The following is a 13,807-nucleotide window of genomic DNA, read 5'->3' on the forward strand; positions in this document are numbered from 1 at the left end:
CCCGCCTTCTCCCCAGGCTCCGCCCCAACCCCTCGCGCCGGCGTAGGACTCCTCTTCTGCCCCTACCGCGCCGTGCGCGGATCTGACGTCTGACGTAATTGCGTCGACGCCATTTTAGCCGGTCCCACTCGGCTCTGGGCGTGGCGGCCATTTTGTTTTGGGCAGCGAGCGGGAGGAGTCGGAGGCGGCGGCAGTGGTGGCAGCGACACAGGGCAGGAAAGGGCAGGCCGGGCGAGCAGGCAGACCGGCCGACCAGACAGCCGGCCGGCAGCAGCGAGCTAACCTAGCAGCCTAGCGCGTACACCTCTGACCAACCGCCCACCAAGTCAAGTCAGGTTCCGCCGGGCCCCGGCCCGCGCGCCGCAGCCGTGGTGGCAGCCCCGGGAGGCGCACTGGCGTCCGTTTCCTTCGGTGCGTTTCGGTGGCTCGGCGGGCCCGGGGACGGAGCCGGCGGCGCGGAGCGGGGTGGGGGGGGGTGGCCTCCCTCCGCCCGGGGCCGGCCCGCGGCCCGCGCCGGTCGGGCCTCCCCGCGGGGACGCGCTCACGGTTGGGGGGGGGGGGCGGGCGCTGAGAGGAAGCCGCGTCGGGCTTCGTCCGGCCCGGTGTGCGGCCGCCGTGTGGGGCCCGCGGCGTCCGAGCCGCCTGCGAGCGTGCGCCCCGAGCCGCCGGCCCGGGGGGCCCTCCGGCGGCCGCCGCTGGCTGGGCCGGGTCGTGGACGCTGCTCTGACGGCGGCTTCTGCCTGTTGTCCCCTGCAGATCCGCGGGATTTGAAGATGGCTGCTCAGGCGGCGCCGAAAGTTGTGCTAAAGAGCACCACCAAGATGTCTCTCAATGAGCGGTGAGGCAGCCAACAGCAGCTCAGCTCGTTCCTAAGAAAACCTTCCTTACCTTGGCCCCGGGGTCCGGTGCCCAGACACCAGTTTAAGCTAAATACCAACAGGAGGCTCCAGACCTCTGTTCTTAGCGCCTCTTACGTGGCGCACAGAGCGAATCGGGCGCTTGTTCCGAAAGCCCGTGCCAGTAGGTGTTTGTGCTAAGCGGAAGTCCTTGCCTGGTGGGGTGTGTTTGAGAGACTCCTCGCCCCTCTCGTTCACGTGTGTGTACATGGATGCAGGGGTGCCGCGGCTGGGCGGCCTGTGCCCGGCTGCGGTCGGCTTGCTGCCCCGTCCGAGGCCAGCGGCGGCGTCTGGCCTGTAAGAGGCAGGCAGCAAGCCGCGGCTTGTCCGAAGGCCCTTGAGAGCCGTTCTTGGGCCTTGTAAGAGGCACTCGCTTTGCTCCATTCCTCTTCCCTTCAGCTCTGCTTTCAGTGTGTGCTCTGTTGAGTTCTTCCCCAGTGAAGTGTCGATCCTTCTTGTGCCATTGAGCTGACGACGGAATCGCAGGAGGGGCTTCACGGGCTGTTAAGCGACTAGAATAGTCTGATTTTTCCAAAGCAGTCGCTTGGCGTTAGGAAAAGTGACCATTTGAAAGTAAAAAGGTGCTTGAAAGCGGTTTCCGTCTCCGAGCGCTCTTAGACCACGGGTTTATGTCGTTGGTGTTCGACCACCGAACGTGGGATTGATGTTGCTGCCCCTCCTGAAGCGCGCGTGCTGCTTCCCTCGGGCTTGTCGCTAAGCCCGCGCCCGCCTAAGAAAATGAGATGCTCCCCCGTAGTTCCTGTGGGTGGACTCGGCCTGGGCCGGAGGCGCCCGGTCCTTTTCTGTTTGCCCTTACAGTGCACCCTCCGGTTCCCCCAAGGATTTGGCTTTCTTTGTCTGTCTTTGAAACTACCTTTTGTGTTTTGTTGTCATCATATCTGCTTATTGCGTGTTTTTCGTACCTTCCACCTCTCTCAAAAGCCGTTACTTGAGCCCTCCTTACCACTTTTGATTGAATGTGCTGCACTTAGCTGCATTTCTGAGTTTCTGATTCTTGCAAGTTTGTGGAAGCAGAGGAGTCTTAAACCCACTTCAGCCTTGATCTAAGTGTACCACTTTACTTAAAGTCCGTGGGATCTGGAGCTCCTGGTCTAGCAAGCCATGAAAATGCCAGTAAATGTTTTGTAATAAAGCTTTTATTTAAACATCCATTCTGTTCGACCTTGAAGCTTTACTAATATGCTGAAGAACAAACAGCCGATGCCAGTGAATATTCGGGCTTCGATGCAGCAACAACAGCAGCTAGCCAGTGCCAGAAACAGAAGACTGGCCCAGCAGATGGAGAATAGACCCTCTGTCCAGGCAGCATTAAAACTTAAGCAGGTGAGAGGACGGGTCCTGATGCTCCAGAAGCAGCTGGTGCTCTCTGTCAGGCAGTCCGCTGAGGCTGTCAGGACGTGGAGGATGATTGCAAGTGGCTCAGGGCAAAAGCAGAAACTTCTCTGGAGGAAAGAGAAGTTCAGAGAATTCCCAGTTTGTCAGGTACCAATAAGTAACTTTTTGTTGTCTTTCTCTTTTAGGTAGTTTGCCATCAAGTGTGATCTGTTCTATGTTATCAATGAGTATTCATCTCTCTTTTTTTTTTTTTTTTTCTTTTCTGATCCTTTGCCCTTAATGTAGATTCACTGGATTTTACCCCAGAGAAATTTTGGGTTCTCTCTTAGATGACCTTCAGATAAATCCTTTACTTACTCCATGTTAAATGACTTACAAATGAGGGAAATAATTTTGTTCTTTCTCCCCTAGCACAGGAAGTCTGAATAGCCTAAGCCAAAAGATTTCTAGTGCTAAAATACAGAAATAGGAAAAAAAAAATAAATAAATAAAAATAAAATAAAATACAGAAATAGGAGGGTGATCTTCATCTCCACAGCACCTGAGTTTTGTCAGTAAAATAGAGGGAGAGCATGGAATATTGAATGTAAGAATTGGTGGGTTTTCTTTCAAGCTTCCAGTAAGAGATAACCCTTATTCAGATCTGAAATAAAACCTGCTCTTTATTATTCATAGACTTTATATGCAAGTCCGGACAATGGCTGTGGAAGGATATGTCCAAGCTGTGGCTGGGCGTCTGGAGGGCGATGCCATGCAACTGTAAGGACTTGAACTGAGCGCTGCATGGCTGTGCATAAATTCAGCAGTTAAATATAACACCCTCCCACCCCACCCTGAACTCTTGGGCTCGCTGACCAAAAATAAACAAGGCCTTCTGCTTCAGCTACCTTAAGCCTTGGAGTTCTGTATTTGTCCCTGATTCAGGAAAGCAGTAAAAAGGGCCCCACGGTTTTCCAAGAGGAGCTATTATAAATTGCTAAAGATAAGTCTCTGACACATCATTCCAAAGGATCTTTCTAGAAGAAGCTTTAAATATAAGCTGGGCAAAAAGTAGCCTCTGGAGCAGAGCTATCTGATAGAACTTTCCACAGTAAAGGAAATACTGTATATCTGCTCTCCAGATACGGTAGCCACTAGCCAGGTGTGACTGTTGAGCCCTCAGAATGTGGCTAGTATGATTGAGGAACTTTTTAAATTTTATTACCTTGTAATTTAAAGAGCCACATGTGGCTACCTTAGCAGAATGAAAACTAGGTGGTACAACATCTTGAAGCTTACCATCTCTGTTAGAGACTACGATTGATGGCCGGAAAGCGATAGGAAGGGAGAACTCCTAAGCACCGTGCATTATCTGCTGAGGCACGGATTTGGGGAGAAGATACATACTCGGGATCATTGAACAGAAGGGATTTGTGGAATGATGTCCTGACCTCCTAATTGTGTGCTGTCAGGGGAGTGATGCAACAGACTTACGGTTGGTTACGCTTGGGTGCGTAATGTTCAGAGCCTGTCCCTCTGATGCGAAGTCGTTTATTAGCGTGTGCTAGAAAGCTAATCATAACAATTCACAGCTTATGGTTGGGGGGGGGGAGTCATTGGTAAGTCATTCACGGGTCAAGCCTGAGGATATTTATTTTTTATTATTAGAATTTATTTTCACTCACCCTGACTGATGGCTTTATAGGAAAACGGGTTTGCTGGGGCCTCGATTGTGGTCAAGGCTGCACAGTCCCCTTTTCTTTTGAAGGGAAGGAGATGTGGTCTCTTTGAGGGACAGATTATTGAAAATCTCCATTAGTGGTGTGTCCTTATTCTCAAATATGGCTCTGAGCTTTGTGAGTATAGGTTACCTGTCTTAACTCTAATGCAAGGTAGCTTTCTCTCTGGAGAAGATACAAGTATTTTGAATTAAAGTTTACAGTACTGGCTTACTGGAGCTGTTTGCAAGGGAAGACATGGAATCAATAGTGATTTAAGAAATGTAAGGAAAAGGAGGTTTGACTTTCTTGTGTTTACATCTTAAGGTAAAAAGTGGACCGTCTGGAGATAGATACTCAGAGGAAAAATGGAACACACTGGCCTCTGACTGAAAAATCTTATTTTTAACTGACAAGAATTCACATGAACTTATAATTTAAAGTATTTCCCAGAGTGTGATGAACTTCTCTGGTGTTTGAGTAAGCCTTTGAAGACAGTGGTAGTCCTTGGGCAAGTATGAATCAAGTCGTATCGTTGTCAACCTGTGGTACAAAAACAGCAGAATCCAGGATTGGAAATGTGGAGTCCTTACTCAAACTTAAGTTCCAAGGAGTGGTGTATGGCTTCTGCCAAACTAGTGAGGTAATTTGTGTTGGTGCCAATGTCACGGGACCATAATTGAGCTTTCGTAAAGGCTCTGGATCAGAATTCTTCCCTTACATGATGTCCTGAGGCAAAGGCTAGTTTCTCGTTTAGGGTCTTTGTGACATCTGCGGCAGGTTAATCTCCCTCCACACAGCCATCCTACTTGCTTTTTCTCTGCACTTTGGGTTGCTGAATCCTGCTGGAATGCTTTTTTGATCTCAATCCCCCAACACCTTTTCTTCCAGAAGAGCTTAAAGCAGCGCCTGGGTAAGAGTAACATCCAGGCACGGTTAGGCCGACCCATAGGGACCCTGGCCAGGGGAGCAATCGGAGGACGAGGCCTACCCATAATCCAGAGAGGCTTACCCCGAGGAGGACTCCGTGGGGGACGTGCCACCAGAACCCTGCTTAGGGGCGGGATGTCGCTCCGAGGTCAGTGCTGTGTACCTGATAATTACTGGGCCTACCCCTCCCTTTTCTCTTGGGCTGCTATGGACACATTTGTTTTAACATCTTGAAGCCTGAATTTGTATTAATATAATTAATAACTTTTGAAATCACATATTTTTAATAGTGCTGCATGTCTTTTCTCGATACCATTCCCTTTCTGATAATGTGCAATGGTGAGAGGCTATGACCTGCGTAACGACAGGTAATTCATGTCATCTCCATTCCGTCTAAACACCCTGCTGCTGCTTGAATCAAAGCACATGCAAGTTTTAGAAATAAGTCAGATCTAAGAAATACTGACTCCCTTGGCCTGTATCTTAACTAACCATCTCTGTGCTAGTGAAACACACTGTTAAATTTGGAAAAGAGAGGGCAGTTGGACCCATAGCTATGTGTTACATTTTGGGCACTGTGCAAGTGTTCCCTGTGTTGTTCTTGTCCCTTGTAAGAATGTATGGAGAGCAGGAATCCTATCATTCATTTTTAAATCTACCGTAATGCTAGGCACTTACCTGATTATTCACTAGATATTTATTGTGTGTACTTACTAATTAACTCCCAGCTTCTTTCAAAAATGGGTTTGTGGTCAGACTTGTTGAATTGATAGAATAAAGAGCAGTTTAATCTGTTCCCACTCTGTGTACAGCTTGCCCCACCCAACCTAAAAATTAACTGAATTAACTCTCATTTAACCTTCACCGCCTTCCTTTGGTTAGGGTCTGCTTTGTCTCTCTTGGATTTACCTGCATATACATTGTATGCCTCCTCTCCAAGGTCAAAACCTGCTCCGAGGTGGACGAGCCGTAGCTCCCCGAATGGGCTTAAGAAGAGGTGGTGTTCGAGGTCGTGGAGGTCCTGGGAGAGGGGGCCTAGGGCGTGGAGCTATGGGTCGTGGCGGAATCGGTGGTAGAGGTTAGTCAGCTACCAACTTCAGAGAATAGCTCCCCCTTACTTCTCTCCCTTCAAAACTCAGAGCCGCCTTTTCTGCACAGCTTCAAGTCATAGGCAGGCTTGTTTGTTTGTCTTGTTTCGTTTTTTGAAACTGGCCTATTTTCTAAATCCACATGCTGGTAGTGCGGAAAGTCTGTCATGGGTTGTCCAAGAGCCAGTCAAGTACACGTCAGAGCCAGGTTCTTTTCCAGGTTCTTGTAATTTAAATCGTATTGTTCAGTGACAGGATGGTCAGTTTGAGGTTTTACCTTTGTGTGTCCCTGCCCCACCACCACACACCCCGTCCTTATCTCAAAACCCCATTTTGAGTCTAAAATTAAAGAAGAGGGAGATGTATAGAAATGAAGCTGAATTAAAGAAGAGGGAGATGTATAGAAATGAAGCTGAGTTAAAAAGGTTGATGAGATTGGAGCTGGATATTGACTTTGAAGCCAAGTTCAAGTCAAGGTAAAGTTTGCACCTATGGGAAATCAGAGATGACTTTTTTTTTTTTTTTTTTTTAAGGATTTTATTTATTTGACAGAGACAGCAAGAGAGGGAACACAAGTAGGGGGAGCCGGAGAGAGACACACGCAGGCTCCCCACTGAGCGGAGAGCCCGATGTGGGGCTCTGTCCCAGCACCCTGAGCCATCCAGGCACTTTTTTTTTTTTTAAATCAAGGTAGAAAGCAAGAAGATACCATGTCAGTTAACTGACTGACTCTTGTTGATAATGTTACCTTTGAGGGTTAGTGATACTTGTCTTGTGACCTCATGACCCAGATGGAAAAGAATTTCATGGTGTTGCTATCATTAATCCAAATCTTGTGGGGGGTTTTCTGATTTTAGAGCTTACTGGAAAACTCTCAGCAACACCTATGCAGGCGGGGGAAGAAAATCTGTTCCTGTAGCCCATGGGTATATCTGCTTTGGTCCTTTTATATTGTGTGGTGGATCTTCCATAATTTATGACCTTGAAGTTGCCAAAGGATAATAACTGTTAAGAAAGGAAATTTAATAGCCAAGGACTTGTTTTCTTCTCTCCCATTGCTCATTGTTGGCTTAATGAGTAAAGAACAAGCTAGTTTGGGTTTCAGGATGAAATAGCACATTTCCAAATTATGTTGACCTCATTTCTGAGAACACATCACAGGGCTGGGGGAGTCTAAAGTAGCTTTTCAGAAAGCTGCCTGTGTTTTCTTAAGTGCATTAAAACTACCTCTCAGATAACCATAATTATAAGGCGGCTGGAATCTGAGATAGAATTGGCTGGAACTCTAAAATACATTGCCCGTCTTCTCACTTTGTTCCTATATCAGAATAACTCCTCAGTCTCCCGACATGGGATCAGCTCATTAGGTTTAATAAGTTTGAGGAGAGATGAGCTAATTTTCCAGAAAGATCTTCAATAAGGCTAACTTTAAAAACTATCTAGCCCTACACACCCCTGTTTCTCTGTGCCCTTGTTACTTCCTGTCTTACTTAATGGGGTGACCTATAATGTATTTTAATTATGAACTTACATGGGTCTCAAACTTGAGATATTTATTTATTTATTTATTTTAGGAGAGGTTGAGGTTCTTTAGTCAGTTATTTTCTGTCAACAGAATAGTCTTTAAATAGCATTTAGAGATGAGCATGTAAACAGGGATTCATTATGTGTGCTTTCCATGTGTTGCTTTCTACCCAGTGTGTTTCCTGTTTTTCCAGATTGCTCTCTGCCCTGCCCTTTCAGTCTTTCTCAGCTAGACCCCGCTGCTCTGAGGGGCATTTGCCATAACACCCATTAAACCTACTTGTAACTGTTTCCTTTTTTTCCCCTTGGGCCAGGTCGGGGGATGATAGGTCGGGGAAGAGGGGGCTTTGGAGGTCGAGGCCGAGGCCGTGGACGAGGGAGAGGTGCCCTCACTCGCCCTGTACTGACCAAGGAGCAGCTGGACAACCAGTTGGATGCGTACATGTCGAAAACAAAAGGACACCTGGATGCCGAGTTGGATGCCTACATGGCACAAACAGATCCAGAAACTAATGATTGAAACCTGCCCGCCCTCCTGTGAGAGACTCTTGTTCAAAAGTCACCACATCTGTAAATACCCTTGAGATAACAGATGGAGAAGAAGCCTGAACGATGCTGGAAGGACCTATCACGATAGGCCATGGACTTAACTTGCCACCAGTTTGTGCATTTAGTGTGTTCCTTTTTTGATACTGTGTTGTATGAAACCCCTTTTTCCTCTGACGCGGGTTTTGTTTTGTTGTGTTTGGGGTTTTTACCCCCATCGCTCTGACTTCTCTTTGAACATGAATGTGGCGGACTCGTGGCTAGAACACCCTCTTCTCGTCTCTGTGTCCGTGTGAAAAAAGTCCCAGAAAGAGCCCATCAGTGTTCCTTCCTGATGGCCTAGGTTCTGTTCTACGTGACCTTTAATAGCCTCTTAGAAGTGTTTACAAAACGTGCAGCTCAGAAATGAATTCTGCCGCACTAATTCATCAGTGTAGTAAATTAGGGACACTGACATAGCCACAGGTCCACATAACAGGTTACACATGGTAACACCTGATTTGATTAAAGTCACTTCTCTGTACATTGACACCACATGACAAGTGTGCTGGGCTGGGTGTGTGCACTTCCTACTCTGAAAGGAGGCCTGTGAACTTTGCTCTTGGCTTTGTTTGGTGTCGTAAGCCACTGTTAGGATGGCTTACACCTGCAGTAGAGAGGAAATGGCCATTTGGTTTGGCAGATGCCTCGGAGAAAGGGGTAGAATGGTGACCGATCCCTTCTCGGAGTCCAGAGACTGCGTGCTAGAACGCTCTTGTCCTTGCGTTTATCCCAAACCAGTCCTCGGCTTCTCCGTTCATTGGCTTTGTTTGGCCCTGTCTTTATTTCCCTTTGAAGTTACAAGTTCAACCATGTTCTGTCACCTGTTCAGTTTTCAGTGGAATCTTGGATTTCTGGTTCATCATAACAAAGAAATTGTTCTCAAATCTAGTCAGGACTTTTTTGTTGTTGGGCTCCTTGAAATGCTCTGGTCCCTATGACAATATCATGACCTACCTCTTGTGGAATTCAGAGTCCTTAAATTCATAGGTATATTAAAATCGGGGGCGGTGGTGCAGGTAGAGTTAGGACTTGGAGCCAGGAAGCAAAGAATTTGCCCTCTGAGTAACTCTGGCAGGAAGGTGATTAACCCCATATGAGAATGTTCTGGCCTGTTGGGTCCATAGGAAGCTCCAGAGTCATGATCTTGGGCACTATTCTGGACCCTGGCACCAGTGTCTCTTTTCCCCTGTTCTGTGGGAAAGAACCTAACCACCAGCCAAACCAGTTGCCAGTGAGATCCCTGGTTCCCTAAACTGTTGGGAGGTGTGTGTGGCGCGCTGAGAAGGAAATTTTGGTCAAAACAGCCTGGACCTGAGTCCTATGTGTATGCCTTGGGCTTCTTAGCCTCTGGGTTGTGAGTAAGTGGTTTAGTCCTGTGGAAGAGAGAGATCGAGAAGACCAGGGAGTGGTAGAGAACGATACTGGGAAAAATCGACTTGATCTGGTTTCCAAGTGTGTTCCACTCTTTTCTGTTTATTAAAAATGGACTGTGAGGCTTGAGGTCTTCAGGTCAGGTGGGTGTTAATATGTGATTGGAAGGGGTGGAAAGTGTTTTTATTTGGGCAAGGCAAGTTGTGAGGATCGTCCCTTAGGTAGACCCAGACTCTGGTCCACCCCCACGGCTTGTGAAGGAGTTGGCTGCTTCGCAGTGGACTGGCTACCACTGCAAACAATCTCCACTGGTTGTATCAGGCACTTCCCAGGACACCTTTGGGAAGGAAGGGGAACGGCAGGTTGAGTAGGTCCCTTACCCTCTTGACACAACTTGGGGTGACCCATCTCTTGGGTTATTGCACAGTCCTTGTAGGTAGGCGCCTGCCTGCAAATAGGACAGTTTATTTTAGAGGGAGCGCAAGGCAGGGGGAGGAGAATCCAAGCAGACCCCTTTGATCACAGAGTACCAGACTCCACTCCAGGACCTGAGCTGAAACAGACGCTTAAACTGAGCCACCCAAGTGCCCTGATCTGGTGGCTTTGAACCACTTCCCGCCCCCCACCAACACCCCCACCTGCCTTCAGTGCACTGAGATCCTCTTAAGAAAAAGATTCATAGGGACGCCTGGGTGGCTCAGTGGGTTAAGCCTCTGCCTTCGGCTCCAGTCACGATCCCAGGGCCCTGGGATGGAGTCCACATCGGGCTCCTTGCTTGGCAGGGAGCCTGCTTCTCCCTCTGCCTCTGCCTGTGCTCACTCGCGTGCTCTCCCTCTGTCTCTGACAAAATCTTTAAAAAACAAAAAATTCATAGAAGGCTTTGAGGCATATGTGAGGAAAAGGGAACATGGTGAAGGGGAGGGGTCGCAGTGCCCCCCACACCTGTCTGCCATGTTCCCCCTTCTCTTACTTGCAGATAGCCCCACATCTGACTGTGTCAAGAGTGAAAGCAAAATAAGGGAGTTGGGAAATGGGAGAGCAAGATGCTGGAATGGGGGCACTGGGCCTCCCTGCACTGCCTTCCAGTTCATTGATGGAATTCACTTGGGAGGTTCATTTCCGGGCAGTCCTGAATGTTTCCATCCCCTGAACCCGAGAAGGGTGGGGGGCGCTCTGCTGAGTGTGGTTTAGTTGCTCCCTCGTAGGTGCCCCTTCCCAGGGTGCTTCCAGCCCCAGCATCCTGCTGACTCCAGGCTCCTCTTGCCCACAGGTGGCCGTTGGGAGGACTTGCCCCATGTCCCCTACACCCATCTCTTGCCGTGGAGTGAGCTAAGACCAAGTTGGGGCTGCCGTTTCCAGCATCTGCGTGAACCGTCGCTGTGAACCGAGGCGGGTGGGGCAGGGCGGGGGAGCTCCACTAGATCATCCTGCCTCCCGAAGAAGGGCATTCCCAGTATTGGGCACAAGGAGCTCCAAACCAGCCTCAGGCCCTCCAGGCCCTCCTGCTGCTCCCGGCCGTTCTCAGCATCTCCTGAGTCCTATGCCCGGCCTATGCCTGCTTCTTCCACCTTCACTCCCAGCTGAGTGCCCAGAGTAGAGAGGGGCATGGAGGTTGACCCCTGTACCCGGGTCAGCCTTTCACTCAACCACCATCTGCCGAGGGCCTGCCGTGCAGACACTGACAAGGTGCGGTTTGTTAGGAGCCCTAGGGCCCCGGCTGGCTCAGTAGTGAGCGCGAGCTCAGTAGTGATCTCAGGGTTGTGAGTTCAAGCCCCACTTTGGGTGTAGAAATTATCTTTTTTAAGATTTTTTATTCATTTGACAGATCATAAGTAAGGAGGGGGGCAGGCAGATAGAGGTTCAGGAAGCCGGCTCCCCACTGAGCAGAGAGCCTGATACGGGCTCGAGACCAGGACCCTGAGATCAGGACCTGAGCGGAAGGCAGAGGCTCAAACCACTGAGCCATCCAGGCAATCCTAGAACGATTTTATTTTATTTTATTTTATTTTATTTTATTTTATTTTATTTTATTATTTTTTTTAAAGATTCTCTTTTATTTCTTTGTCAGAGAGAGAGGGAGAGAGAGCGAGCACAGGCAGAGAGGCAGGCAGAGGCAGAGGGAGAAGCAGGCTCCCTGCCGAGCAAGGAGCCCGATGTGGGACTTGATCCCAGGACGCTGGGATCATGACCTGAGCCGAAGGCAGCTGCTTAACCAATTGAGCCACCCAGGCGTCCCTAGAACGTTTTTAAACAAAAATTTTTAAAAGATTTTATTTGAGGGTGCCTGGGTGGCTCAGTGGGTTAGACCGCTGCCTTCGGCTCAGGTCATGATCTCAGGGTCCTGGGATCGAGTCCCGCATGGGGCTCTCTGCTCAGCGGGGAGCCTGCTTCCCTCTCTCTCTCTCTCTGCCTGCCTCTCCATCTACTTGTGATCTCTCTCTGTCAAATGAATAAATAAAATCTTTAAAAAAATTAAAAATAAAAATTTTTTTAAAAAACGATTTTATTTGAGAGAGAGCATGAGGGAGAAAGAGGGCACACAAGCAGGGTGGGGGTGTGCAGGAGGAGAGGGAAAAGCAGATTCCCTGCTGAACAGTAATCCCAATGCAGGACTAGAGCCCAATGTGAGACTTGATCCCAGGACCCTGGGATCATGACCTGGGTAAAAAAAGAAAAAATTTAAAAGGAGCTCTTGGCACTGCGGAGAAGAGATTGGTGAGCTAGAACTTGAAAGTTAAGGGACAGTTTGGGGTGCCTGGGTGGCTCAGTGGGTTAAGCATCTTTTTTCTTTCTTTCCTTTTTTTTTTTTTTTTTTTTTTTCCGAGTACCAGTTATCTTTTATTGGACGTTAATTCTGAATTAGGATATGAAAGGATTCAAGGGTGCCAAGCAAAGGTCATGGTCAGGAATGCCTCCACACTGGGCCCTCTTCAGTGGTACTTGCGTAGCCTGCTCGTGTTTGAGTTCCTTAAAACAACCAAAGTGGTTGAAGACCACATGAGCTGCCAGCACCACAGAAATCCCAGACGCCCCCTTTCTTCACATTGACATACCTGTTGTAATACCGGTAGTAACCTCTTTGAAATGCGGCAGCGATGCCCTTAGGGGTGAAATCCCGCATAGTGCCAGCTGGCAGCGCTCCTATTTCCACATCCAAGAGCTGCTTCTCCTTCAGGGGTACGACTGACGCCATCTTGGAGTTCTGGGTGTCCCGTCTTTTTTCTTTTTTTAAAGATTTTTCTTTATTTGACGGCACAAGTAGAGGGAAGTCATAGGCAGAGGCAAGGGGAGAAGCAGGCTTCCCGCTGAGCAGGGAGCGAGGGGGTCCATCCCAGGATCCTGAGATGACCTGAGCCCAACACAGGCACCTAACCAACTGAGCCTCCCAGGCGCCCCAAGCTGCTGACTCTCAGCTCAGGCCTTGATCAGGGTCATGAGTTCAAGCCCCACTTTGGGCTCCACACTGGAGCCTACTTAAAAAAAGAAAAGTCAAGGGGAAGTTTGACGGAGAAAGGGGGAGAATCTCCCAAGTGCAAAGAACAATACAAAGGTACAGAGGCCTAACTGTGCTGCATGCTGGGGAGTGTGTGTTCCATGGGCCTCCAAGCCAGCGTGGGAGACACGGCTGACAAGATCAGGTAGCCCAGAGCCTGTCGCCAGAGAGCCTGGGCTTCGTGCTTCAGGCGCTGGGGAGTCACTGCGGATTTTCAAGGGAGCCCGTTGGATGGTCTACACAGCTGCCTGTGGGAGGCCCAGACGGGCTGGCGGGAGTCGGATTGCCGGAGGGGCCGTGAACCTGGGCCAGTGCGGGGTGGCTGCAGAGAAGGCCGCACCCTCAGCGGTTTCCACGCGGCCATCTGGGTGTCTGTCAGGCGTGAGAAGGCAGACGGGGTGGCCTCAATGAGCTGAGCTCCCTGTTCCCGGGACGCCCCCATGACGGCTATCTGGAACAATCCAGTCCAGCCCCCACCATAGCCGCCTCCTCCCCAAGGTGCCAGACCTTTCCTCCCCTGTGACTGAGCCCCCCAGGTATTCCCATCTCCAGCCTCTTAATAGGAATCTGCACCTCCAGGATCCTGATGTTCTACTTCCCGTTTTTACACGGACAGGACAGTAGGAGAGAGGTTCAGGTGCCAGCTGGCTACCCTTCACTTCTGCCTGGGGGGGCTTCCACCTGCTGCACTGTAGGCTGACTAGGGGGGGCCCTGACTGAGCACATGGCCCCGGGGTAAAGGACAGCAGGAGAGGGGTAGGCTTCCAGGTGGAGAGGGAGGCAAGGACAGTTCTGGGGCCGGTGATGGTGGCAGCCATCGTCAGTCACGGTCCTCTTACAGTGCGGGTCAGGCAGGCCGGCAGA

The 13,807-nt window shown here is 49.6% G+C and overlaps 1 protein-coding gene and 1 pseudogene across 8 annotated transcripts; one reads left to right on the forward strand and one right to left on the reverse strand.

Annotated features, from left to right (window-relative positions):
* Nucleotides 1-153: 153 nt before the first annotated feature.
* Nucleotides 154-8,573, forward strand: LOC122918209 (chromatin target of PRMT1). Of its 8 annotated transcripts, none has more exons than XM_044266370.1 (6): nucleotides 154-411; nucleotides 757-838; nucleotides 2,087-2,240; nucleotides 4,841-5,027; nucleotides 5,820-5,957; nucleotides 7,806-8,573. In XM_044266370.1, the coding sequence occupies exons 2-6, from the start codon at nucleotides 774-776 to the stop codon at nucleotides 8,009-8,011; spliced, it is 750 nt and encodes a 249-aa protein (XP_044122305.1). In that variant the 5' UTR covers nucleotides 154-411; nucleotides 757-773; the 3' UTR covers nucleotides 8,012-8,573. The 8 variants fall into 8 exon arrangements, with proteins under 8 accessions (XP_044122305.1, XP_044122306.1, XP_044122312.1 ...); XM_044266371.1 differs by having other exon boundaries at nucleotides 4,844-5,027; XM_044266377.1 differs by having other exon boundaries at nucleotides 5,762-5,957; nucleotides 7,806-7,892.
* Nucleotides 8,574-12,228: 3,655 nt separating this feature from the next.
* On the reverse strand, nucleotides 12,229-12,721 carry LOC122918014 (annotated as a pseudogene).
* Nucleotides 12,722-13,807: the final 1,086 nt, after the last annotated feature.

This window comes from Neovison vison, chromosome 10 (genome assembly GCF_020171115.1).
Source record: "Neovison vison isolate M4711 chromosome 10, ASM_NN_V1, whole genome shotgun sequence".
Classification (NCBI taxonomy): Eukaryota; Metazoa; Chordata; class Mammalia; order Carnivora; family Mustelidae; genus Neogale; species Neogale vison.